We start from the raw sequence: 27,345 nt of genomic DNA on the forward strand, positions 1-27,345 counted from the left end.
TTTCATTCCAGCTGAGGCTCTGGCCAGGCAGGTGAGCCTGATGCCAGGGGAATGTGGGCTTTACAGTGCTCTCACGTACTTAGGTAAAAATGGCTATCTCCGTTCCTTATTCTAAAATAAGTAGGCAGTAGGAAGCAGAACAATTTTTTGTTTTACTTACCCAGACAGTATAAAAAGGAGCAAGGAGACAGAGCATGGTGATACATGCCTTAATACCAGCACTCAGGAGGCAGAGGCAGGCAGATCTTTGAGCCCAGCCCGGTCTGCATAGGGAGATCCAGGCCAGCCAAGGATACATGTATAGTTAGATCATTTCATACCACCACCCCCACAAACAGAGAAAGAGCAAGGGAATCATTTTTTCTACTTCTGAGACAGCTCAGTGGTCCAGTGTGGCAGCAGCTTCCCACCCTGGGTGACAGCGTCCTCTGTGAGTGTGCCAACTGTGAAGGAGCTACAGAAGGATCTGACAGCTGACTTCAGTGTTGGGTTGAAGGTGGAGATGAAGGGAGTAGCGCCTCTGAAATTGGGAGTCTTCTGGGCTGCCCAGTAGCCACCTAAGGACTATGAGGAACAGGAGGCAAAGGGGAGGAAAATAAGTCATGCCCATGCTCTAGAGGTGGACAATAGCGAGGACAGGCAGGTCAGAGAGGGACCAAGGGCTCTTTGAACAGCACAGCTTAATTGACATGATCTTGACACATGAGACAGGTAATCCTCCCGAAGGCTCAGTGAAGTCTGTTTTTATCTCCATTCTGCTCAGGAGAGATTATATTACTTGCCTAAGATCCTGCAGCTAGAAAATCATGAAGCAGGACTCAATGCCAAATGGGCCTTTTTAGCTTCTCCAGCCTGGTCCTGGACTGGAAACACCTGCCTGGAGCACCCAGGCAGCCCTAGACCAGGTGTCCTGGTTTCGCCTGACCTTTGTACATTCTGTATGTTGCAGCCACAGCTCAGCGAGGACCTAGGCTTTCCTGGTTCCCCCAGGTGTGCCCAGACCAGTAGTGGTAGATATTTAATGACAGATTTCCTGTGGGGCAAAAACAAGCCCTACTTTATAGTATTTGCCAATTTCCATGGTATAAATACTTCCACCCCAGCCTGTTTCAAGCTACTAACTTGATGTTACTGAATGAGAAGTTGAGAAGAGATGATTGTCAGTTCATGTAAGCCATATGAGCTGGCCCTAGTATGCCTCTGACTCAGACCTTGCCTTGGTCTGAATTATGGACATTGCTGTTTGGAGGCATATGGAGAGAATGGGCCGGAAGATCAGAACTAAGGTCAAACTCTGGCCCCAGCATTTTGTCAACATTGTGTCTGCAGGCCAGGTAAACTCCTGGCCTCCCATTTCCTCAACAGCAGGATGAAAGTATAATAAAGAGCATCTCCTTCCCAGGGCTGCTGTGAGGATGCAATTAATGGGCACAGTGTCTGGATACATGCTCAATCTGCTAGCTCCTCACTGGCATTAATGACACATTGACAGCCCTGGCTTGAGAACAGTGCTCAAACTCACCTAGATTATAGCCTCCTGTATGTCCCTCGGGGAGGAGAGAACCTCTGTAGCCCCTCAGAACTGAATTCGGACTATCTGCTGGTTGGGATACCCCACCCTGACTGCTTAGGCCACACCAGATTCTCAGTCTTTCCCCAAGGGGAGCAGAGGTTAGAGTGCATCCAGCCCCCTCCTGTCACCTCTACCTCCCCCAAAGCAGAGAAGAGTCAGCAGAGGGGTTTAGTGTTGGCTCCTCCTCCTCTTAGTACCTAACTCCATGAACTCCTCACTTCAGATCCTGTCTAAAGGAAAAGAGGCAAACAGGGTCCAGAGTGAGGACTTTAGGAAGTGCAGGCTGAGTGGAATAAGGGCTCCAGATCATCCAGGTGTCTTACACAGGGCACTGTTCCTTTGTACTCCTGCTTGAGGATCTTGTGAACTTGACACATTTTGCCAAGCTGCCCTAAAGCTCTGCTTTCCAGCTCCAGTCCAGGGACCCAGAGATAAGCAGAGATGGTGAAGAGTGGAATAGGTTGTGCCCAAACTCTGCTCTTAGAAGACAACAGCTAGATGCTTTTGTGGGGCTTGGTTGGAGCAGGATGAAGGCCCTGCAAAAGAGGTTCTAGAAGGCAAGTACTAAGCACCCTACATCTAGCACAGGACTGGCTATGGGGACCACAGCCTGTTCGTAACTGATGACTCAAGGACACTGATTTATACGTATGAAACCAAAAGAATGTAGAGACCTTGCCACTCAAACCCTTACAGTGTATCTGAGGAAACAGGTAAGTGGGCAGACTGAGAGGAGAGGGCCGGAGACTCAAAAACAAGGAAAGATAAAGCGAGGGTGAAAATGGACTTGTCCTCCAGTGCCTGGGCCACTGGAACTGGGCTGAGGACAAAGAACTTTCATGATTGAAAGAGAACAGCAGAGTTCTAATGACAAGTGGCCAGCTGTACACCCTGAATAGTAAGTGCATATTTACCTGGACTACTTTTAAAAAATAGTATTAATACTTGTATTTTGTGTGTCTTTCTCAGTCATTCTTCCTTAATTTTTGAGGCAGGGTCTCTCATTGAACCTGGACTGAGTAGGCAAGCCAACTGACCAGAGAAGCCCAACAATCCTATCTCCACGTCTCCCATGCTGGTATTACAGGCACATGCCACTGCCCTGGCATTTTTATTTTTATTTTTTGCATGTTGGGGATTTTACATGTGTTGGGGATTGAACTCAGGTTCTCATGCACACATTACTGGGCTATTTCACTAACCCCCTTTGTTTTGGTTATGATTTTTAATAGATCATGAAATAGTACAATAAGTTTAACTCCATAGATGTGTAGGTAGTACAACAAACCCCTTGCCCTGTGACTTAGGGGAGTGGATTCCACATTGGTCAAACAGACCTGGGATTGGAAGCCCACCCACACTTGACTGGGAATGGCTGTGGTTTGGGTCTCTGTCACTAAGCTGAGAACCCTAGTAGCCCCAAACCTCTGCCAGACCTCCAGGCAGACCCAGAGCTTGAGCAGAGGCCTCCCCAGCCTGCCTGATCAGGTCGATCAGTCTGGAGACCTGGTTTCCATCGGCCAACCTCTAGGAAAGACAGTAGACACATCTGAACAGAGCCCAGGAGCCCAAGAGATGGAAAGCAAGAGCTTTCAGGCAGTGTTTCAGGGGGACTGAGGAGCGGTGACACTTTGAATCCAGGGCTCTCCATGCTCTTAATCAGAAAGAGTAAGTGGTGGTTTATTAGGGGGAGGGTAGTAAGACAGAATCTCACTCTAACCCTGGTCTTACCCTAGCTATCTTCCTGCTTCAGTCTCTGAAATTACAGACATGGTCACTATGTCAGGCCGGTTAAGTAGTCACATCACTAGTTTTGAAGTGCGAAACAAGTCTGGAGAGGCTCAGTGATTTCTGGTAGATTCTGAAGCCTGGACATTTCCCAGGCCTCAGGTTTTCTCTGGCCAAGGCTAGTGCGGAGGGTGTGCGCCTTCTCCGGCTGGAGGGGGTGGGGGCGCCGTAGCTTTAAAGGGCGGCTCTAGCTGCCGGCCGCAGCAGCTGGAACGGGGTCCCCTGAGGCGAGGAAGCGCCCTCGGGACTGGCACAGCTGGTCGCACATCCTGTAGGCTAAGGAAGGAACGGATCCTGGGCTCCGCCTGGCCAAGCCAACAGCCCGGAGGGGACGCGGAACAGCCTCCCTCCCCCTAGTCGCCGTGGAGATGGCGCTGCACGTGCAGTGACTGTGCGCAAGCCGGAGGGTCCCACCTCTGCGTCCCTGAAGAGCATGGAGCGCCCAGAGCCGGAGCTGATCCGGCAGAGCTGGCGCACCGTGAGCCGCAACCCGCTGGAGCATGGCACTGTCCTGTTCGCCAGGTGAGCGCTGCCAGGCCCTGGGGTGCGAGTGGAGGGGTGCCCATCAGCACCGATTCAAGACTACTAGATTGGCACCAAAGGAAGGAAAACCGGCCCACTGCGGTGGTGCGGGGGCGCCCTCCAGATGTGCGCCGGGGAGTGGGCGCGCGGCAACAGGCAGCGACTCCCACCTGAGCTGTTTAGGGGCGGGTGGAGTCTCCCATGCTCACCTCACTATACCGGCGGGTAGATGCCGGTCCTGCTCAGCGCCCCTTTCTCGGTCCCGGTCCCGAGCTGTCTCAGTTTCCCATAGATAATGACTACAGAGTCGCTTAGGAAGCTGGAGGGACTGGAAGGCAGGAGGGTGTGGGCGGGTGTGTAGGCACCTGGATAGTGGGACTGGCTCCCCGCGCCAACCTGTGGGTAGAAGACTACCAGGGTTATCCAGGCCCAGGAGAATGCACTCCTAGTCACCAGCAAGACGAAGGTTCCTTCCCAGGATAGGACTGGATTAGGACCAGAGAAGCTACGGGGCGGGGTTGACTAGAGTCCAGTCTCAGCATCCAGAAGAGACAGAAGACTGGTTTTCAGCCTCACCTTGGGCTCTCCATAACCCTTTTGCCATCACCAACAGGCTGTTACTCCTCTTTCATCATAGCTCCCTAGGCCAACCCAAAACTTCTGAACAGACTTTTGCAAAACCTCTCCCACATGGGAAATAAAGGTCAGCCATGGAGACACACACACACACACACACACACACACGCACACACGCACACAATGTAAGCTCCTCCCAGTGAGGTTGACAGCTTCTGGTTATGCCAGCTGGATTTTTTCAAGCTTATCTTCACCCTCTCTGGTACCACTGTAGTTTTACTATATGACTTTACTATATGACTGTGTGGCTGGAGGCAGGGTTCCGCTTCCTTCCCCATACTCACTGCTTAAAACCATGAGGGATGCACAGTTACCGTGATTTGCACATGCGAAATACTCCATGCTCAGTAAGTACAGGAGTGTACTCTTGATGTCATCACTGGTCTAAGCCTCCTCAGACATGAGGAAACTGGGAAGTTCTGTCCTAGAAGGGAGGCTTCCTTCAGTATTTCTCAGGTTTGGGGTTGAGATTTCTGCTTGTCCCAAACCCCATTCCTCAATTGTTTAGGGAGAGACTGTGGTCTGCCAGCTACTGTAAGAGGCTGGGGATCTCTGAAGGATGCCTGGGGAAGGGGTGAGGGGGCATTGGCCTCACTGGTATGGCCAAGTTGGGAGGTGTGTTGTGGCTTACTGCTGGCCAGCCAGGGTCTGCTGAGGTTGCTGCTCACTGCCCAACTGACCCCTGTTCCCAATCCACAGACTCTTTGCCCTGGAGCCTAGCCTGCTGCCTCTTTTCCAGTACAGTGGCCGCCAGTTCTCCAGCCCTGAGGACTGTCTCTCCTCCCCGGAATTCCTGGATCACATAAGGAAGGTGAGGGAGACAGAGCCACATGGTCTCAGACCCACAGAACATTGTCCTGGAGGAGGAGGGACTTGGTATAGGGAAAATAGTTTCTGCTCGAGGCCTACACACACACACACACACACACACACACACACACACACACACGAGAGGAGAGAGACAGAGACAGAGACAGAGGAGAGAGAAGAGAGAGACAGAAAGAGAGACTCATTCTGTTTTTACCCAGCCAGAACCAGCCTGGGACATTGTTTGGTGCAGTCCTGGCCTCTTGGGCCACCTGCCTAGGAAAACCAGGCTGGGCTCATAATCCACACAGACTTTAGTTTACCTTCGTCCCAGGCAGACAATATTGTTCTGCAGGCGTATTGAGGGTTTTTGTCAAAGAGGGGCTTCCTTTATGGGTGGAACATTAGTGGCTGGTGGAACCACCACATATTAAGCATCTACTATATGCAAACACAGGCTGTCTGCCACTCTGATTCTGAACAACAGAGTTCTGAGAGCTTCCCTGGGTTCTGGGTTAAATTCTAGGTGGTGTTAAGCAGATAGAATTGCTCTAGCCCCTCTGTGTCCTTGGCAGGTGATGCTGGTGATTGATGCTGCAGTGACCAACGTGGAGGACTTGTCCTCACTGGAGGAGTACCTAGCCAGTTTGGGCAAGAAGCATCGGGCAGTGGGCGTGAGGCTCAGCTCCTTCTCGGTGGGTAGTAGGATGCTTTCTCTCACCAGAGCTCCAGACCTGCAGCTGCCAGTCTCTCCCAGTCAGTCCTCCCCAGTCCACCTTGTCTCCCTCCCCAACTCCAACCCCTCAGATGACCAGAACCAAAGGCCCTGCACTAGTTACTTGCCTGCTGTTGTGCCTGGCACTGGCTTGAGCTTGCTGAGCCTCAGAGTTCTCCTCTCTGATACAGCATCTTTAAGATCCATGAAAGTATAGTAGTTCTTGAGATTAGCTGGTTTGCTCATCTTTCTGTGACTGGGTATCAAATCACATTAAACAGCCTCTGAGTTCTTGTGGCTGGCTCAGCTGGGCAGTTCTGCTCTCTAATGTGGTTGGAGTCACTCATGTGTTAAATCCAACCTGGAGCTCCACTGGGGCTAGGATGTCCAAGTTGGTGTCTGAGTGTTTGAGCCCTCCCAGAGCTAGCAGAGCTTCTGCAAAGAAGAGCTGCTGAGTTCTAGGAAAACAGCCCTAGGGTGCAAGAGCTTATAAAGCCTCTGATGGCGTCACTGTCACTGAAGTCTCACTGGCTAGAACCAGTCACATGGATGAGCCTAGTGTCAAAGGGAGGATCCTACCCCGGTGCATGGATACTCTCAGTGTGTCTCACTGAGATCCTATACTGTGAGAATGCCCCATTGCCCACCCCCTTGCCGGACAGTATTCTGTGAGGAGGGGGCTGCATTGGTTTAGATCTTTCCATCCAGGCATTTACGCAGTGCCTGGGGGATAACATTCAGTAATATTTGTGGGATAAATAGACCTTATTTTATTTTATTAATAATAAAGCTTACCATATGCAGCTGCTGTGCTGAGCTTTTTATAGATTATCCTATTTAATCATCCAATAAACCCAGAACTTGGAGTTTTTGTTTTCCTGTTTTACTCATGAAGCAGCTAAGGTTCAGAGAGGTGGTATAACTTGTTCCAGGTCATCTAGCCTATAAGTGGTGGTCACAATCTGAACTCACATCTACCTGGTTCCATAGCCTAAGCTCTTAACCCCATAATTGGTGCCTTGCAGGTGGGGAAACTGAGATCTTCAGGCAATGAGTCGGTGGGGTCTGAGCAATGCCTGGGCCTCTCTCATAGGGTGGCTGCAAAGCTGTGGGTGGGATGAAATGCTTTGCTCCTTGTACAGCCTCACATTTAGGGGGAAAGGTGGGCACAGGGTGGTGATGGGGGCAGAACCCTTCTCAGAAGGCCCCAGGCCCTTTACCTTCCCCAGGCCTGAGCTTTCTCACTTTTGTTGCCTGTGGATGGAGCCATGCCCTCCTGCCTTCAGATGATGAGGTACCTCTTGCTTCCACAGACAGTGGGTGAGTCCCTGCTCTACATGCTGGAGAGGTGCCTGGGACCCGCCTTCACACCAGCCACAAGGGCCGCCTGGAGCCAGCTCTACGGGGCTGTGGTGCAAGCCATGAGCCGAGGCTGGGATGGGGAGTAAGAGGCAAACTCTGCCTGTCATCCCTATCTATCTATTTATGTCTGTTTGTCTGTCTGTTGTAGCCTCAGCCCCTTAGGCATCCCTATACTGTGATCCTTATTCCCTTGGTCATCCTGGAGAGGTGATGGGGCAGGGCTCTGTCTCAGTTCCTGGACAACTGCAGAAAGTGACTTTTCCTTCCAGAGGGCTCTGTGGGCTTCCCTCATCCCACAGCTGCACCCTGTCTGTCTCCTTGTGAGGCAGAGCAGAGTTTTGGTGGTGAGGCCCTTCTCAGATGAGCCCCAGCCAAGGTAGGGGTAAAATGACCCAGCTCCCAGAACCTTTCATCTTGCCTGCTCAGACCCCTTGATACTTTCCTACTCAAGCCTGTTTACTTTCCATAAGTGAAGAGACAGAGTAGCCTTCCTGGGGATTCCTGTATCCACAACGGGTGCCCCTGGGTCTTGACTGCTTAGATGCCCCAAGCAGAACTTCCCATGCCCTCATTCAGAATTTCTGGTAGAACCTCCCCAATATTCCTCTGGGGAAATCTAACTGGCCAGCCAAAGTAGAGAGTCTAGAAGGAGGAAGGAGGTGTGACCTCATCCCAGGTAATGCTGAGTCCTGGGGCTCTTCTTGCCTCCTCATCTCATCAGGGCTAAGTCTTATCTTCCCATCTCTTTCTGCTTGCCTACTCATCCCCTCCAGCTACGGGCTCCTAACTCTGTGTTTTATGCCCAAGGTGGACCTGTAAATGGGCAGATGGGTGGGAGAGAATGCAGTGTGAATGCCCTGACCTTACCCCTAGCCACCTACACATCTCTCCCTGTATGTGCTGTGATTGCAAATGCACGAGGAATAAACCTGTTCTGTGCTCCTCTCTGATCCTCCAGAACTGATCTTTCTGTGGGCCTTGACCTGTGCCAGATGAAGCTGCAGAGCACTGAGGCTCAGGGCAGGATGAGAAGATGGGGTTAGCAGGGCCATGGCCCAAGTGGGTGGAGAAGGGAGAGGCATGGGAAAGTGGGAGGCCATGGTGGTGATGGAGCTAGGGGGTCTCCATTCCAGACTGGCTGTGAGGACACCAAATCTAGTTCTTCTTCCTCGGCACACACCTGGACCAGCTTCCCTTGAAACTAGGTGGGACGGGAGACAGTCCTAACAAGTAGACTGTATGGGTGTGGGGGTACTTCCAGGCCTGCCACTCCCATCCCCAGGCTCCTATGTTCCTCATAATCATTTACCAATTTAGTGCAGAGCTCACAGAGACCTTGAGGGCCATGTGCTGAACATGACACTGAGCAGAGCCTTCTCCCTTGGCTGCTGCTTAGAGAAGGTGCCCACTCATCAGCATTACCCATTTTAGAACTTTATTTGAAAAAGACATAACCTTCCCTTCTGCTTGTGCCACCTTATATTTTGGGGTTGGTGAATGTTGTAATTTGAATTTGAATGAGCTCGTGTTTTGAGTGCTTGTTCCCCAGCATATGACAAGTGTTTGGCGGGGAGGGGAAGACCGGGAAACCCTTAGGAAGTAGGGTCTACTTGGTGGAAGTAAGGCACTAGAGAGTGGGCCTTTGAAGATGATCGCCCAGTCCCTTTTCTTTCCTGGTCCCACCATGATGTTAAGAGGTATTACCATATGCCAACTGCCATGAATTCTGTCATGCCCTCCTGCCATGATGTTCTGAGACCCTCCGAAATCATGAGACTAAATAAATCTTTCCTCTCTTAAGGTGTTTCTGTCAAGCATTTTGTGGTACTGATGCAAAAGTAATTAATACAGTCAGATATAACATACAGCACACTAATCCCCCAAGGAAAGCAGTCCATGGGTGCCAGGCGGCGGGTCTCTTTCTCTCTCCGCGGCTGCAGCGGGTGCTGCCAGCTGCAGGCGGGCTCTGCGCCAAGCTGCGGGAGGCTCGAGCTAGCTGCAGGACGCTCCCCCTGTGCCCGTGGGTCATTGGCCACCGGTCCGCGGGGGGCAGGGAGAGCAAAAGCGGGGAGCGCAGAAGTGGTGAATGCTGACGGAAGGCAGCTCTTCCGGAAAGACTGATCACAGGCTGGTCCCAGGCGCAGTGAAACACAGCTCAAGACACAGTGAAAACAGCTCAGCCAAATTCAGTGATACAGCTCCGGTTTATTAGGGGAAAACTAGAGAATTTATAGTGTGGAGGCAGTAGCAAAAGCCTCAGTTGATAGGTGCTCGTAGTATGCTTTATTTACATGTGGCGGTGGGCTTCTATCTTTCAGGCTGTCAGACAGTGCCTGATTATCACATAGAAAAAACCTGGTAGTTTCTATGCCAGAGGTCATGTTTAAGATAAGGCATCTGTGGCGGCACTTCAAGGTGAGCCAGGAAGAGAGCAGGGGGCCCCCTGCTGAAAAGGGGAGTCTCTCCATCAGGCGCAGAGCCCCTCATGGCTATCCGGACATGGAGAAACTGCAACCCTAACAGCAGGGTTCCCCAACACATGGGTCTGGGTGCAGGAGCCCACAGGTTGGTAGCTACAAAGACAGCCTGAGACATGACAGTATTTTCTGTTCAATTCAGATGGCAGGGCCTGGGGACCTGGGGTAGCAGTCAGTGATCAGCAGCCTATTGGGAATGCTGTTCCCACTGCAGCACTGGAAGCATTTTCTCCATCATAGCAGGCTACGTGGAGGCAGGACCTTGTCCCCTGTGTGATGTAACAATAGCAAAGACTCAGTTATCTGTGCTGGCCTAGTGTTCCCAAGTGTTTGATGCCCACTCAGGTGACCAGGGTGACCTGGCTTCATAAAGGTCAAACACTTTCCTCTAACCCATGTCTTGAGCCACCCTGAGTATAGATGATTGAATCTCACAAAAGGCTGCCGTTCCATGTGTTTGTCTGAATGTCTGTTGGGGGCACTAGTTCCTTCTCTTTCTGTTCAAGGTCTCAGTCCTGTAACTCCCAACCCCCATCCCTTCTCATTCTATCCCCATTTCCATCTTACAGTACAACTCCTCCTCCTTCCCTCTCCGCTTCCAATCCTTTTAGTTCCTTAGAAAAACTCTTCAAAAGAGTGGTTTTCCACCTGCTGTCTTCACATCCAAACTTCCTGTAAAAGAATGGGAACCTACTGAAGTCACACTTTGTCCCCACTGTGTCTGTGTGGTGGTCACCAACACTGTCATCTTCTCAAATTCAGGAGTCATATCTTAGCTCTTGCCTTGCTCTTCTGCTTACCAGCACTTGAGTTGATGACTCCTTAATTTTTAATCTTCTTATGGAAAAATGCTGCCAGATGTAAAAATCCAGAGATTGACAGATCCCCATCTGGCATCATGTCAATGCTAGCCCTTCTCTGCTTTCTCTTTGCCAGAGTTCCTAAGCCAGACATTGTGTCCCGTCCCTTGTAAATTCTTCCTCATACATGCCTAGAAACTTGTCACATATAAACGCCTTAATACCCCAGCATCGCCTAATGCACTGTCCAGATTCCAGTTTCACTGATATCAGAGATGTCGTTCTGCTGCTAGTCCATGTTTTGCCGTTGCTTGTGTCTCCCATCTTCCCATCTACACCAGCTCCTCTACCTGTTGTCTTTTCACTGTTTTGTGGAGGAGCCAGGTCATTTGTCCATGACCAGCATTCTCTCCTTGGATGATGCTTCATGGTGTCCTCTCGTTTCTGTCAGGAGTGGTAAACCCTGAGTCTCTCTCCTTCCTCTCTGGGCCCCTCCTGGCTCTCCAGGTCCTCAGTGCAGTTCCTGAAACTCCCAACAGAGTCTCCCTTCCTCCATGTGTTGGCTCAGCCTCTGGGTGTTGTCCTTACCTATGCCCCCTACTTTCTTGGTCTTGGCCATTGTCTTGCTTTAATCCCATTCTGATTGACCCTGAGGTTTAGGTCCCCAGCCCATCTCCAGTATCCAGTCAGTGGTATCTCAAATGACCAGGTGGGACACGAGGTTCATCCCAGGCATGCCCCTTCATAGCCTTCACCTCCTTCATCACTTTGCTGGGTTGTTCTGGCTGAAGATCTGGGAGTCAGTCTTCCTTCTGAATTTCTCTTGAACCCCACATCTCTCCAGGCATGAAGCCTCGGTCCTGTGGGTGGCAGACTTGATTACTTTTCTCCTTATTCTCTGCCCAATCCTGGTTAAGCTACTATATCCCCTCTCCCAGATGCCTCCAACAGTCCCAACTGGGATTTCTGGTTCACTCATCCCTATCTGACTGCAGTGGTCACTTCAGTACATGTGGGAATCGGTAGCCACTGGGGCCAGGAAGGGGGAAGGGGAGCTCCTGTTCGATGCATTCAGAGTTCTCAGATTTATAAGATGAAAAGTTGAGGTGGCTAGGAGTGATGGTTTGTACATTATTATAAATGTAATAGTTCTTAACTACATACTTAACAATGGTTAAGATGGCTAGACATGGTGGCACATGCTTGCAATCCAAGCACTCAAGGGACTGAGATAAGAGGATGGTGAATTTGAAACCAGCCTGGGCTACACAGCCAGACTCAGTCTCAAAACGTGTGTGTATCTTACAATCTGGAAAAACAAAAAACAAAAAACAGGAAAAAAATCCAAAGACAATCAGGTCACTCTCCTCAGAACCCCACGGTTGTGCCCCCTATTACCAGAGGAAAGCCTGATGTCCTGAAGTCCATACAGTGTTGCTACCCTCCCTAGACCTTGCCTTGGCCCTCTCTCTCCTTGCTTGTTCTGCTCTGGTCACTCTGGCCTTCTTACTGCTCCTCAGGTCCTGCAATTGTTCCTGCAGACCCTCTAACTCGCCCTCATCCTGGCTCCTCTAGGGCAGAACAGCTCTCTGGTCTCCAGTCTTTTCCTTCCCTCATCCTGTTCTGTTCTTTCTTCAAAGCACTTATGCCTGTCTGACATCCCATTATGTAACAGATTTGTTTATTACACTTGGAACCTTCTATTGCCTAGGAATGGGCAGGCTGTCATAAAAGCCACTCTGGGCTGTGTTTGGAGAAGAGAGAAGAGGCGATTCCTTAAACAGCTACTGAAAGCGATGAGGTAGTCAGAAGGAGGGACTCTCTGTTGGTCTAGAGAATCATATATTGCAGTCAGGTCAGTATGATAGGAGTTACACCCTTGCTTGGTATCAGTCACTTCTGTCCTGGGCTGAAGAGAGCCAAGGTCTGTAAGAGTGGTACCTGAGGCTGGGGACTCTTTTCCTCTCTGCCTGCTATACTTAGCTGGAGACTTCTGAAAACCAGAGCTGATTGGGTACCACCCCAGAAATTTTGGTTCCTCTAGGAGGCTCCCACTTCTCCCTGCAACGGAGGCTTGGGTGACAGTGCGCTGTAGGTTGTCAAAGCCAAGGAACTGACAGGTATTCAGGAAACAGTTTCCACTAGAAAAAAATGGGGAGCTTGTCTTCTTGAACCCAGGCTCCCCTGAACCCCAAGGCCTTCCACAAAGCAATCTAGAAGCCTGTAGCTGGGCCTCTAGGGAGACAGCTATGGGAGGGTGGCCAGGAGCTGTCTCTGTCTATTCTCTGATTAGCTTCCAGGCAGAGGTTTGCAAGGAACCCTGGGCCCTCCTGCTTCTCCCAGGCTGTTGGTACCCAGCTTGGCACTTGATCAGGCACTACAATGCCTCATGGACACAGCACAGTGGCTGGCATTCTGGGCCCTCCTGGCACCAAGCTTTCCCCTAGTCCCACCCCTAGTCATGTATACCCACCTCGTAGGCCCTCAGTCCTCCTTGCCTGTTGGGTAGTGGGATCCCGCAATGCCACCCTCCTGGCTATTCTACTTCCTTGGGCTATAGCCCTCTCTCCTCAGCTTCTCTTCTGGTCTGTCTTTTTATGTCTATCTGAGCAATATCCCCTGAAAGTGCCATGGAATCAAGGAATGGCCCGAGGCCTGAGAGCCGGAGGCCCCTGGTCCCCAGGAGGAGATCCTTGAGAGGCAGTTGGTAGGACAGGTGTTCATGGGTTGTAGGAGAGACCCCTCTCTTGCAGCAGCCCCAGTCCACCAAATATAGGCAGCAGACCCTGCCCCTCCTGCCCAGGGAAGGGACCTTCTTAACACCCCTCTCCCCTCAAGCAGCCCTGGAAACTTGGAAACTTTTCCTGACTCATGCTGCAGTGGGCTTTGAATCCATGTCCATGGGTAGATCAAGAGCTTAAGGTACAAGGAGATGGTTGTTGCCGATCCCTAGAGGGCGGAGGCCTCTCCCTAACCCACCCATCCTCCACCCCAGTTGAATATGTTCTGATCAGTCATGTGTAGTGCGTGGAGCTCATGTCTTCCTCCTCTGCTTTGGAGACCAGGTGACAGCTAGTACCATCCAGTTGGGAAAAGAAGGCTCAGGTTTCTTAGCCCAGAGACATGCCCCCTGGCAGGGAACACTTTTTTTCTCCTTGCCACAGGTGCAAGAGCCTTTGCTAAGGCCACTTCTTATCCTGCCCAGACTTGTCTGACTGCTCCTCACTCCTCCTTGACAGCCACCATCTCCTTGACCTGCCTGTCCTCTGTACCCTCAGGTACAGACCTGAGCCTTGTCTGTGGTTCTTCCTGGGGGGCCTCCAGCTGAAATCTAGCTGACTTGCTGGTCTACGTCATTTACCTACTCATAGGCCCAGCACTCCAGGGCCCTGCTGCTTCCGTGGCCGCCAAAGTGGCTCTCACCTTCTGTATAGCAGAAAGAGGTGGAGCCATTTCTTGTCTTTCTCATCAACCAGCAGCACTTATCAGGTCTTCCTTTTCCTTCCCTGCTACCCCCATAGTTGGGGCCAGAGAAGGCCTTAGGATAAGGGGATTCCAGAGGGGCATGTTTGGTCCCTGGGGCAAGAGCCATGCAATGAGGCATGTTGTCCCAGCCTGGTGACTTCAGGGGGTTTTCCCATTACAGCTCTGGCTTCTTTCAGGCAGAGAAGGCCCTGCTGGCTCAGAGGCAGAGGCACAGACTGGCAGAAGTTGGGAGGACTTGTTTATTCAAGGCACAGTCATAGCATTGATAACAAGAAGGTTCAGTATTCTGGCACATTCCTTTAGTGGTAGTGGCCATGGGCAGTCCACACCCCTCCAGGGCCCCCAGAGGATGCAATGCTGCTGATAGGCACTTTGCTACCAGAGGCAGCTTAGGGATAGGCAGGCAGGGGTGAGGCTGCTCCAGGCCTGGGGAGGGTCCTTCTGGGAGGCTTTAGGCCACCCTGGGTCTCCTAGGAGGTATCTCCCTCCAGAAGGGATCAAGTGGATAGATTAGGGGTGGGTAGGGTGGGATGTTGATCAGTGAATTGAGACAGTGTGGGCTGAGACAAAGAGAGAGATGCCGAGGAGAGCCTGGATGTGGTCTGTATGTAGAAGAAGATGAAGGAGTCAGTTTCCAGGGATCTTGGGGAAGTCAAGGTCCAGCCAGCTAGACAGCTCCAGGAAAAGCAGAGTGGACTCTGCAACTTGCCCAACATCTGGTTTAGAACCAGGCTGCACTTGACCCAAATTAAGAAGCAGCCCTCTAGCCACCCTGCCCTGTTGTCTATGGAACCTCTTCCATCTGCACCTTCCATGGGATGCAGCAGGAGAAGGCAGGAAGGAAGGATAGGAGGGCTAGCAGCAACAGTCCACAGGGCCGCAGGGATGTGGGGTAGATCCCAGCAAGCAGGGCCCAGAGAAGAGGTCCTGGTCCAGCTTTTGGTTGCACTCCAAATCCCTACATACCAAATACACACTGTGGCAGTTGGGCTGGCTACTCCCCACTATGGGCAGTGCTCAACACTGGGCCTGACCACTCTATGAAAAGTCTCTTTCTCTGGTTAATGAAATCCCAGGGGGAGAGGGCCTTGGGATACTGGGATATATAAGGGTATGGCCGGACATATTCCAAGCAGTTGACTCAAGCTCTCTGGAAAGATCCCCATACCAATGTTTTAGGCCAAGCCCTGGAGTGTGACACTATGTGCCCCTTGAACAATTCTGCCTGGGGTGAGGCTTAGAACTACTGGGACTGGGATGTGGGTAGAGATGGAGTAGTTTCTAGGGGCAGACCTAGGTGATCTGTGTTCAGGGCAGCCATTGTACCTGGGTAGAGACACTGAGGTGGGGTGAGCCTGGACCTTCTTGCAGTGAGTGGGCAACAAGGAGGCACCCAGATATCTGGGGGAGAGGCTTCAGGGGCTCATGAGCCTGCAAACCCCATGCAATTTTGTTTGGGTGATTCAGAGGCCCAGTAGGCCAGGCTTCATAGTAGTCCTGCAGGTGACCTGTCCTAAGAGTCAGAAGTGCCGAGTCACCAGCACTGCAGGGGATTACTCCTTAGTGGAGGCAGCTCTGGGAGAGCAGCTTGCCAACCAGAAGGGTCTTCTCCATGGGGAATGCATCCATCACCCCTACCCTACCCAATCCTGGGAAAGCTGGAGTGATGTCACTGTGGGAAGCATCTGCAGTATCTGAGCCACTGGAGGGTGGTAAAATTACAGGGGTAATTTTAAGTACAGCTTCAGAGAATGGGGAGAGGTCTGCCTTAGGGGAGGGGATGGTCAGTGCCTTTAGTTGGAAGCCTAAGTTCTGGCCCTGAGCTGTCACCAATCTCAGCCAAGCTGGGGCCCAGCCCTCACGTAGGTGGAGCAGGGGATGTTATTAGTGGCTACTTCTAGGTTTGGGAGGTATTTTCATTTGTCTCTTGGCTTAGAGAGGTGTTTCTGATTCCCATGGCCCAGTTTTGGAGAGAAGACCTTGCTCCCTGAATTCTACACCCCTCTCTACACATACCATTAAAGCAACTAGCAAGGATGAACGGTGGTTTCCTTTACCACACGTACAGGGGTCTCTTTAATGAGCCTGAGTGACCATGAACCAGCTATCCTTATGAGTAGAATGCAGGGCCTCTACCCTGCTGTTCCAGGGGCAGAGAAACAGAAAGGGCCTCAATCACTTCTTTCTAAGATTGCTGAACCAGCTACCCCTTGCTCAGGGGTGAGGTTTACAGATGCCTTACAGGGAAACTTGTGATGAGATGGCCACTTGTGCCTTGTTGATGAGGTCTAACACACATACCTTTGCTTCCTTAGACTGCAGTAGAGGACCAGGGGCTGGAGCGGTAGTCCTCAATGGGCAGCTGGAGTGGGAGTGATTGAGCCCCCAGAAAGCCGTCAGTGGGCTTCTTCCTACCTCGTCCCTTACACACAGTTGCTCCAGTTTGATGCCAGCAAGACACCCCAGCAATCAGTCTCTGTGTCGTGAACTTCAGCCTCCGCTCCCAACACATGGTGTTTGTCTCCTCCACCCCATTCCAGGGTCCCTGGGTGTTGCCCATCACCACCCTCCACTCTAGCTGGTCAGCAGGCCTGGGGTCACAGGGTGGCAGATAGCTCCATCAGGAGTTTCTCAAAGTCTGCAGGAGGATCATCTGCCCTTCTGCCTCCCCTGCCAGGCTCTCCCTTGGCTCCTGAATGGAGTCCTGATCAATGGTACTGACTCTGGCCTTCCAGTTCCAACCCTTCCTGGAACTGGGCTGAGTCCAGCTCCCTTGCAAAGCCCCTCAGACCACTCTCTTCTTCTCCCTCTTCTGGCTGGTTGTTCATGGTGCCATAGGTGTGCCGGGCTGGGGAGGAGGCAGGGGTCAGGTTCAGCTCAGGCTCCTGCAGCACAGTGGCAACATACAGCTGCTTGGGACAGAGAGGGGGAAATGGGGCAAGGTCATATCAGGAACAAGGTCCAGAACACACCTTCTTTCCTCATGCCCTATCCCATCACTTCTTGTCTTTCCAAGCCCTGGGTCCACCCTGCCTCCCCCGCAGCCCAGGTCCTCCCCATCCCTCTGCCTAGTTGTTCTTTATCACTCAATGAGTTCCCCAGGTGAAGGTGAACCTGTTTCACTACCTTGGAGTGCTGAGGGCTACTTTAGTAGCCGGTCTCCTGACTCCTCATCCACACTTACCTTCAGAAATGTGTCCCAGGGCTGAAGAGTTGGCTCAGTGGTTAAGAACACTGGGTGCTCTTGCAGAGGACCCAGGTTCGATTCCCAGCACCCACATGGTGGCTATGAACCATCCTTAACTCCAGTTTCAGGGGAATCTGGAGCCCTCTTCTGACCTCTGTGGCACTGCACAACATGTGTACACTCACATACATGCAGGCAATACACTCATATACATAAAATAAAAATAATAAATAAAATATTTTAAAAAAGAAATGTGTCCCACCCATTCTCAGTCCCCATTCAGGATAAGTCAAGGGGAAGATGGCCCGGGGTCCCCCTGAACTGGAGAGACCTTCATTCCTGAGCTAGTGTACTTTCTAAGACAGTGAGAGGTACAGCCATGACTCCCATGGAGTGTGTCAGATTCAGAACTGAGACTGCTAGCGGACATCTGTCACACTAATGACTAGTCTTAGGAATGCCTGGCAAGGCAGGCATGGGAAGTACCAGGGAAAGGGGCAATCTGTCACTTTTTGAAGTGGCTTTCAATCTAACTTCTTACTTTGAAAGTAAGCAGTTAATGGAATAAAGAAAGCTTTCTGTAGGGGTTTATTCCAGTGAAAACAAGCAACCCCAATTGGTGAAGGAACAGTTCTGCAAAAGATCTAGACATATGCCTGGTGCCAGAGCATATACCGTAGGTCTTTTGAGCATAAAGGAGAAAATGGTAGCCAAACAGTAGCAAAACCTAGGCTTCATCCCCTGTGGTCCTTAAATCACCACAGGACCACACAGGATGTTACAGATCTCCAAGGTGAAGCACGGTACTCTCTGGAATTCACTCTAGCCCCTACATTGAACTTGAGCCTCTCAAGCCTCCAGTTATCAGGGAATGGGGGAGAGAGGGGAACCTGCTGGAGGACATCAGGAAGATGAGCCAGAAAAATTCAGAAGGTTGGACATTCTGCAGGACTATTGGCTTGGTCTCTCCAAGTCCTAATCCAGCATAGATAATTGGTTCTTGTTTGGACAAGCTATAAAAGATTGGGAAAATGAGGACTGTTTGAAAACGAGCATTGAAAAGATAATTCATATATGTGGCAACCTACAGATGTTTACCTAAACCATATGTACAATATAATTTCATTTTAGCAAAACCCATATATACATATGTACATATAAGCATAGATGTATGAAAAGGTACACACTCTATAGATATCTGGAAGAATGTACACCAGTGTCTCAGTGATCATCTCTGGGTGGTGGGAATATAAACTTTTTATTTCCTCATTCTTGCTTATCTGTTTTTTTTTTTTATTCCCGTAATTGTCTACCATGTTCATATACCACTGTTGTAAACATAAAAGATTTTTAAAGTTTAAGCCAGGCATGATAGCATGCGCCTGTGTAGTCCTTGCTATTCTGGAAGCTGAGGTGGGAGAATCACTTGAACCTGTAGGTCGAGGTCAGGCTGCCCAAATGGAAACCCTGTCTCAAAAAATAAATACATGCATAAATAATAAATTCTAGTCCTTTTTTTCCCTAAAGCACAGACTTTATAGTCAGATGGACCTGGTTCACATTCTGTTTGGCCAGGCCACATCCTTTGCCCAGCACACTGGGGTCTGAATTAATGGACCTTTGAGGGAGGGAGTGTAGGTTAGTTGGTATTGCCTAGCCTACATGAAGCCGGGGGTTTAATCAGTTCCCAGATATGGCAAAATAATAATGATTAACTTTGGGGGATTAAAACCCCCGACCATGGGAGATTATTAATCCAGAGTGAAAACAGCAGAGCTTCAGGTTCTTAATTTTCAGTAACGCATTGCTGATGGCATAAAGTCACTCCTATTGGAAGGGACCCTGGCAGAGAGAGATGTCACTGCTTTGATTCTTGGTCTGTTCCCTGCCTCCTCTCACAGACAGTTTGTCACTGGTTGTAAGGTCTTTTTCAAGTGAAGGTCTTTTCAAGTAAGGTCTTTTTCAAGTGGGTTCTGACACATCTTGTGTCAGCACATAGACAGGGAGATCTACCTGATGTTGACTCTGACCCAACTTTGCCCATCACTAAAGAAAGCCTCATCTCTGCGGGCCCTGCCTGTGGGCATACTGTATGTCCACCATGTTGAAAACTGTCTTCTGTTTTCCCCACAAGCTCCAGATAGTCTCTTCTGGCCTTTTCCCAGGCTGTTCCTCTTCCTCCAATGCTCTTTCCATACCCTCTTTGACCTGCCAACCTTTCCTCCCATTCCTGCAGTTGTATGATATGATCCCTCATCTGGGAAGTGCCCCAAGTGCCTGGGCCAGATGGCACCTCATCAGAGGCACCTAGCACTGGGGCACACTAGATGCTGTGCCCTATGTGCATGCATAGATAACTGTATGAGCACTTGTGGTAGGGATAAGTTCAAGAGCTCCTGCCATCCAGGTGAGCCACACGGGCATGGGAGCCTCTGCCCAGTCCATTGGTCACAGACTCTGGGTTCAGCCTTGGCTCTTGGCAGGCTGGCGGGTGCATTGATTGGGTGTTGCCCCTGCCTTACCATTCACTGGGTCCGTCAATAGCTCCCTGTAGCTCTGTCTGCACCGCTTTGGCCAGCACCTGTGCCCTGGAGGCAGCCTTGGGTCCTGAGGCCAAGCCCCAGCATGCCCCTGCGACTACTCGATTGAGGCCTCTGAGATCTGGGTCTCCCTGACCGTGTACTTCATCTTTGGCTCTCTCCTCTTTGGGTGACGTATGGTGATTGGCAAGTTAATCCTGGATTTTTTCACCCTGTTCTTCAGCCAGGGCCATGGAAGCATTTGGACCTGGACCAAGTCCTGCTGCATCAGGAGAGGGAGCCCAGGGGCCCCTGGTTCCTCCCCAGTACCCAAGGTAAGTACTAAACACTGGTGTCCCCTGTATCACTGGAGTGGGCCACCCCTGCAGGCCCCACCCTCCTGACTTGTCCCCAGGGTGGAGGCAGAAACTCACAAGGGAGGTGGGTGTGGAGGTCGTGCTGCTTGGCTCCATGTCAAACACAGTCTCCGCCTCCTCCTCAGGCTGCAATGGAGAGAGGGGATGAGTCACAGAATGGGGGCTTCCCTCTGCCTGTGCCCCCTCCCTCTCTTCATCCACACCTAGGCCTCCTGCTTGCCTCCCTGGCATCCTACTCTTTTCTTTCTGAACTTTCAGTCCGGCTGGCAGGGCAGAAGCCCAAGGGGTACGAAGAAAGGATTGGGATACCAGCCACTCCCAAAAGACCATAAAGTGAGAAGTAATCAGAGTTGGAATGGGGTTCATCAATGGGCCTGCTCCAACTGCTGTCATCTCTCTTCCCGGAATGCCACCTCCATTGTCAATCCTACCAAGGTTCTCTGCCACCCTTCTCAAGAGTGACACAAAGAGATCTGTGACATCAAGGTATTAGAACCTGTGTGTGTGTGTGTGTGTGTGTGTGTGTGTGTGTGTGTGTTGGGTGTGTGTTGGGAGTTCATTCTGGTCCTACTCCAGGCCTGGTACTCCAGTCAGCAATGGAGCAGGAAATGAGGCAGAGAGGGTGGTAGGTGCCTGTGCTCAGAGCCCCAGATCCAGATGGACAGCAAGAAGAATGCCTCTAGAAGGCTCCCTCTGCCAACTCAGCAGGTTGCTGTGCTTCAAGTCAACATTCAGAAAAGAAACAGTTCACTGTTATAACACTGTTTGTGTTATAAACATAAAACCAGTGCCAGTTACTGTAAGCGTAACTAGAAAGAAAAGCATGTAACCATGAAAAGCAAAAATTGTGTTTTTGTTCACTGGAAATCATTCCAGGGTCCCAGCACACACACACATACACTTTGGGAAACACTGACACAGATACTCAACATTGCTGGCAGAGCTCTGAGAGGGCATGAACATGCTCCTGTCTCCAGGGCCTAATGATTAGACTGATACCATTGCCAAAAAGCCAGTGGAATCATGGGGGACACTTCTAAACACACAGCCTCCAGTGCTCCATAGCCCGGGATTCTAGAAAGCCTGCCAGAGATCGTCATCAGCTATACTTGGCTCTATTCTCTCTTTCCTTCCCCCTCACCCGGCCCTCCATGCCCTCATCTTCCTCCGGTCCTTGCAATGGTGTTCATAGTGGCTAGACTAGACTCACATGGTAGAAGGGACTGGCCAGCGGCAGCCTGCTGCTTGGAGATATCAGGGGGATGAAAATGAGAGGGCAGTGCCTCCAGGTGGGGGCCAGCCTGAGTTAGTGCAGGCACAGAGCATGCACACATGCCCACTGAGCCTACACACCTCAGTCTGAGGGAAAGGCTCCCACCCATCTTGCCCTGTTGTACTCTGGGTACTTTGGCCAGGGTGTCTCAGAGCCATGTCCCCAGGACCAGGAGAATCAACTTGCATGAAGGGCCGGCTGGAAACTTACCTCATATTCAGTGACAGTCCGAAACTTCCCCAGAAAAATGCCAGAAAAGGCGATTAGTATGGAAATGATAAGGAAAGACAGGGAGGAGAAGGTGATGCTGTGGATGGAACCTGCCGGGAGAAGAGAACACTGTGCAAGGGGAGCTGGAACACCAGCAGGGGAAATGGGGCAGCTGAGGTGCTTGGCAGATGCCTGGTGACCACCTACATCAGCACCTCCGCTGGCGCTTTGAACTTGGCGCAGGGACACCCCTGCCCAACTCCCCTCCAAGAACAACTGGGAATGAATCTGTTCTATTTGACCAGTTTAGAATTTAGCTTATTGTGGAGTCTATGAAAAAACAAACAGATTTTTATAGACTTAAAGTACCCACACCAATACCCATTAGACATGTTCTTGATCTGTCAGCTTTCTGTTTCCATGGTTCCTGAGAAGTACCTTTGAGTTAGCAATTCTGCCACTGCCCCCAAAGAGTCTGTAGTCCTACTTTTTCTCTGCATGCCCAGTCAAAGTGAGCATGCTCAGATACCTGTGCTAACAAAGCAATCCAGAATTCAAAAGTCATTTATGTTACGTATGTGAATATTTGGTGCCTTTAATGCCAGCAGATTTTTAACAAAAAGAATATAGCAAGTTACTCTCCAGCCTTAGGTGACTGCTTAATGAGCCTTACTGCATGACTGCACAGTAGCAAAAACCAGCAAACAACTTCAACAGCCACAGAGGGCTAACAAGCTGTAGCCTTGAATGCAGCTGTCAAAAAGATGTGTTCAAATAGACTGTTAATGACACAGGAAGCTGCTCAGAACATGATGTTCAGAGGAAGACTTGGGGATATAGGGATGAAGGTTATAATGTGGATGGTCATGATGTTACAAGTAATAGTAACCTGGCACTTGCTCTCTTGTTTTTCTCCCTCCCCAAAGCAAATGCCTAGGAGGGGTCTGGGAGCAATAGACATTAGGTTCTGGATAGGATTGTGGCAACAACTTTTGGTCTTTATATTTTTTTCTACTTTTGATAGCAACATGTAGTCCTTTAGAAAAAGGCATGATAAGATATGTGCCAGGTGTCAGGGAAAAGCCTAGTGGGATAAGAAATTGGGATGACGACAGATGAATATGCCATGCAAATAAAAGAGCGTTGAGTGCTTATGAGTGCCACTATGACAGATGGTAAGGAAATATTGCCTCTCCCCTCTTCACCCCACGGGGGATGTGGGGGTGGGGGTCAAATCAATTGTCCCAGGAAGGAAAGGCATTGGGAGTTGGGGGTGACCTAATGATATGGGTGACCCAGATGGGAGGAAGCTGAGGGGTGCCCAAGTCTATGGCCCATGGGAAATTCCATGAAGGTGTCTCTGGGTTCCTTAGGGCCAGGGAAGCGTCTTTGTGTTTCTGAAGAATGAGGTGAGGCTAGCTGCCATTGCAGAATCTAATTCCCCTCCAGGTTCTGGCAGATGCCCAGAGGAAACATCATGGGAATTGAGCCCCAATAGCTAGTATTCTGTCAATCTGTATTTAGAATGAAGGAATATGATATTTCTTACTCAAAGCCAAATCCATATCATTTAGACCCTCCCTTTGCTTCAAAGCTCTGCGAAGGCTAATAAATACCCCACAGACCCAAAGAAATCGATGGCCTTGGTCAAATCCCATGAGCAGCGTCCTGCTCGACCTGGGCTTTTCTCTTCTTCTAGAGCTGGTGTCAAGGGGCTCACAGGGAAGTCGTCAGACAGAAGTGGGACTACAGGGCTGTTGGGGGACCCTGCTGCTAAGGTTGCAGCCCTCCATGTCTGGATAGCTCTAAGAAGCTCAGCGCTATATGGAGGACTCCCTTTCTTGGGGGGGGGGGCTGGGGCTTCCTGCTCTCCGCCTGACCTTATCTGGAAAGTGCCTCCAAGCACAGACGCCTGGCCTTATTTGGAACATGACCTTGGCATAGTTACCTGCAATAAACTGCCCCAAGTTTTTTCTATATGATAATTAGGCATTGCCCTATAGCCAGATGATAGGATCCCCCTACTACATGTAAATAAAGCATACTATGAACACCTATCAGCTGAAACTTTGGCTGCTGCCTCCACCCTATATTTTTCCCTGACCCCCACTGAATAAACGAGCTGTATCACTGAAGCAGTCTCCTGGAAGGTCTCTTCCGTACATGCTCACAGGCTGTCCTGACCCCATTTGTCGCTTCTGCTCCCTTTGTTCTCATGGGTTGGTGACCAACGGCCTACGAGGGGAGGGAGAGACCCACACAGGGCAGGCTGGGTACCTACCTAATCGCAGGATGGAGAAGAAGAGCATCCAGAACAGCCCCAAGAGTGGTGCAAAGATGGCCTGGTAGACTGCAGCCATGTGGATCTGCATGTTCAGTTTGGTGGGTGCATAGGAGTAGTACATATTATAGCGGTCTGTGAGGTGCTTCATGCACAGGTACAGCAGCCCTGGGGGACCAGAAGACAGAGACACAGTCAGTGGCTACTTTAACAGGACAGATCCATGCTGTCCCGTTACCCATAGACATGAGAAGCTAGACTCAGGGTTGTTAGGATAGCAAGAGCCAAGAATGAGCTGAGGCAGACCTGTGAAGCTGCCCTCTGGGGCCAGTGACTTCCCCTAGAACTGATTCTACCAGCTTGATGAAATCATTCATTCATGTGTGCATTCAACCTACCTACAACCCTTATCAGCAGCCACCCAACCTCAGCCCCATAACCTGGCCCTACCCCTGACACCTCCCTGCCATAGGCTGTCCCAGGTCTCTTCATGTTCTAGGAAGTGGCCTGTTGCCCTGGAGTTCAGTTCTTCCTCCCTTCCAGTTGGAGATGACTCACCAAAAGGGACAATGATAGGGCAAGTAATGCTGTATGCCATCACCACACTGAAGACGTTCAACATCCACGCATATTCTCGTCCAAACTGGAAGTCCATGGCTTGGCTCTGAGGCAGAAGGCAGGGGTCACCTGAGGTTGCCCATCCCCCTAGCCTGGACTGCTTCTAGGTCTCCTCTTGGGAGCTGGCAGGCAGCTCAGACCTAGAGGTAGCTTCCCTCCCCACCCTGGAGTCCTTGAAGAAGCCACTCATGCACTCCAGACCTCCACCCTGTTGTCCTAGCAGGACCCCTTTCTTTACTTCCCAAGAGAAGCTGAGGGCTGTGCTCAGAGACAGGCTGACCCTCACCTTTCTAATATGGACTCTTTCTGGCTCTGATCTTGAAAAGAAGAGGCGGGTACTATACATGAAAAGTGACCCCACGCGCATCAGCTCCATGCCTGTGCCAAGCAGAGCTGCTGTGATCACGTAGTTGACGAAGAATGCACCATTGTCTGGCAAGAACACACACCTGGGCAGTGGAGCAGGGTTGGAGGTGGTGGAAGGAGAGACATTTTGGAGAAGAAAGAGAAACAGCAGAGTGGGGACGGAGGAGAGAATAAAGTTCTATAAATAGTCACACCTTGCATAATGGCATTTTTGTCAATGACAGGTTACACATATGGAAGAAGTCCATAGATTACATGCCCCAGTGAAGTTGTACATGTCGGACTTTGTACAAGTGTGTTGTTGTGCAATGTGATTGCCTAGAAGTACAGTTCTCATGCACAAAGATGTGCACACATGCATGTAAACATATATGTATCTTGAACTCAATTTAACAAGGAGTCCTTCTGAACAGACATATGGATGGACTACTTAAAATATGGGTGTAATGTGGACCTTTTTAAAAAAATTTTTTTAATTTATTATTTTAATTTATTTTTTATGTATATGTGTGTGTTGCCTGCATGTAGGTAAGTGCACCCGTGTCATGCAGTGCCCACAGAGGTCAGAAGAGTCTGTTGGATCCCCTGGGTCTGGATTTATGGATAGTTGTTAGCTGCCATGTGGGTGCTGGGATTCGAACCCAGGTCTTCTGCAAGAACAGCCAGTGTTCTTAACCGCTGAGCTGTCTCTCCAGCCCCTAATGTAAGACCTTTTAAGAGGCATGTTCAACCTCCTAACAGACTCTAAATTCTGGGGATCCATTGCCTTCAAGGAAAAAATATTACATCTTTTTTTTTATTCTTTTTTTTTTTTAATGTTCATATGAGAGTCCATTGGAATTTTTTGACAAGGGCTTCCAAAAGCATCCCTCTACTGGGATCCTCCTCATTTTTCTTTTGTCTGCCAAGGCTGGATTCGAGAGTGATGGATTCAGGATTTGCTTTCAAGTGTTTTGGTAGTGAGATAACTGAGGGGTTGCTGAGGTGTATGTATGATCAGAGGGTATGCACACTGGAAAGCCTTTACCCAGCATGGGTCATGCCTTCTCTTCCTAGCCTTCCCCAGATTGTATACTTTTGCCATCCCTAAATCCAGGAGACCATGATTAGGGCCAAATTACATACAGTTGTCTGGGAAGAGTGGCTGGATACTCCAGTGAGGGTCCAATGACCCTGCTGACCCTCCTTTAATGAATGAGCACAACATCAACAAGCCCAATTGTGATGATGTTTAGTGATCAGGCACAGCTGAAGTCGTGATGATGGTAGTTATTTCATGCAGCAGAGACACAGCATCATCGTATTAAAAGGACATGGAATTTAAAAGGATTTGGTGCTAGGGTCCACATATGAGGGAGAACATACGTCGTTTGTTTTTCTGAGTCTGTTACTTCATTTAGAATAACAGTTTCTAGATCCATCCATTTACCTGCAAATTTCATGATTTCATCTTTCTTTACTGCTGAATAGAACTCCATTGTGTAAATATACCACATTGTTGTTAACCACTAATCAGTTGAGAAGCACTTAGGTTGCTTCCATCTCTTAGCTATTGTGAAAAGAGCAGCAACAAACATGGTTGTACAAGTGTCTCTACAATAAGATGAGTCATTTGGGTATATGCCAAGGACTGATATAACCAGGTCATATGGTAGGTTCATTTTTAGTTTTTTAAGAGTTCTCTACACTGTTTTCCATAGGGATTGCACGACTTTGCAATCCCACCAGCAGTGAATGAGCCTTCCCTTTTCTCCATATCCTCGCCAGCATTTGGTATCATTTGTTCTCTTGATCCTAGCCAGTCTGATTGGGGTAAGGTGATACCTTAGGGTGTTTTAATTTGCATTTCCCTAATTACTAATGATGTTGAACACTTTTTGAGATGTTCCTTAGCCATCTTTATTTCTTCCTTTGAGAACTCTCTGGATCTTTAGCCCTTTTAATTGGGTCATTTGGTTTCTTGATTCTTTGTTTTTTGAGTTCTTTATATATTCTGGATGTTAAACCTCTGTCAGATGTGTCACTAGTGAAGATTCTTTTCCCATTCTCTGGGTTTTCTCTTCACTTTTTTTATTGTTTCTTTTGCTGTACAGAAGCTTTTTAGTTTAATGAGGTTCCACTTGTTGATGGCTGACCTTAATTCCAAAGCAATTTCTGATTTAGAAAATCCTTTCCTACACCTATATCCTGTAAGCCACTGCCAATATTTTCTTTTAATAGTTTCATGGTTTCCAGTTTCACATTGAGGTCTTTGATCCAGGAGTTGACTTTTATGCAAGGCGAAAGATAAGGATCTAGTTTCATTCTTCTGCAGGTGGAGATCCAGTTTTGCCAGCACCATTTGTTGA

At 49.8% G+C, this 27,345-nt stretch overlaps 2 protein-coding genes across 6 annotated transcripts in view; one reads left to right on the forward strand and one right to left on the reverse strand.

Moving 5' to 3' along the window:
- Positions 1-63: 63 nt before the first annotated feature.
- Ngb (neuroglobin) lies at positions 64-21,154 on the forward strand. 2 transcript variants are annotated; one of them, XM_029567033.1, is made up of 5 exons: positions 64-3,883; positions 5,219-5,330; positions 5,902-6,021; positions 20,117-20,207; positions 20,508-21,154. In XM_029567033.1, the coding sequence occupies exons 1-5, from the start codon at positions 3,795-3,797 to the stop codon at positions 20,579-20,581; spliced, it is 486 nt and encodes a 161-aa protein (XP_029422893.1). In that variant the 5' UTR covers positions 64-3,794; the 3' UTR covers positions 20,582-21,154. The 2 variants fall into 2 exon arrangements, with proteins under 2 accessions (XP_029422893.1, XP_008838240.1); XM_008840018.3 differs by lacking the exons at positions 20,117-20,207; positions 20,508-21,154 and adding an exon at positions 7,355-9,174.
- The window catches only part of Tmem63c (transmembrane protein 63C), a 151,199-nt gene continuing 138,222 nt past the window's right edge, over positions 14,369-27,345 (reverse strand). For 3 of the 4 annotated variants that reach the window (XM_017799890.2, XM_008840050.3, XM_017799889.1), the window contains exons 20-25: positions 24,918-25,080; positions 24,572-24,677; positions 24,014-24,181; positions 21,733-21,842; positions 20,307-20,375; positions 14,369-17,075 (exon numbers count right to left, since the gene is read on the reverse strand). In XM_017799890.2, coding sequence (XP_017655379.1) covers positions 16,875-17,075; positions 20,307-20,375; positions 21,733-21,842; positions 24,014-24,181; positions 24,572-24,677; positions 24,918-25,080 — 817 coding nt within the window. In that variant the 3' untranslated portion in view covers positions 14,369-16,874. Of the gene's footprint in view, positions 17,076-17,616; positions 18,821-20,306; positions 20,376-21,732; positions 21,843-24,013; positions 24,182-24,571; positions 24,678-24,917; positions 25,081-27,345 lie in introns of those variants that run through there. The other variant, XM_008840067.3, reaches the window with a different exon arrangement.

Source organism: Nannospalax galili, unplaced genomic scaffold (assembly GCF_000622305.1).
Source record: "Nannospalax galili isolate Female #2095 unplaced genomic scaffold, S.galili_v1.0 scaffold330, whole genome shotgun sequence".
In the NCBI taxonomy this organism is placed as follows: Eukaryota; Metazoa; Chordata; class Mammalia; order Rodentia; family Spalacidae; genus Nannospalax; species Nannospalax galili.

What these genes read in the sequence shown, in the direction of transcription:
- Ngb (XM_029567033.1), top strand. Translation starts at nt 3,795, where the DNA reads ATGGAGCGCCCAGAGCCGGAGCTGATCCGGCAGAGCTGGCGCACCGTG. An exon ending in GGCACTGTCCTGTTCGCCAG is followed by an intron (nt 3,884 to 5,218) that starts GTGAGCGCTGCC and finishes CCCAATCCACAG; the next exon opens with ACTCTTTGCCCTGGAGCCTA. An exon ending in TCCTGGATCACATAAGGAAG is followed by an intron (nt 5,331 to 5,901) that starts GTGAGGGAGACA and finishes TGTCCTTGGCAG; the next exon opens with GTGATGCTGGTGATTGATGC.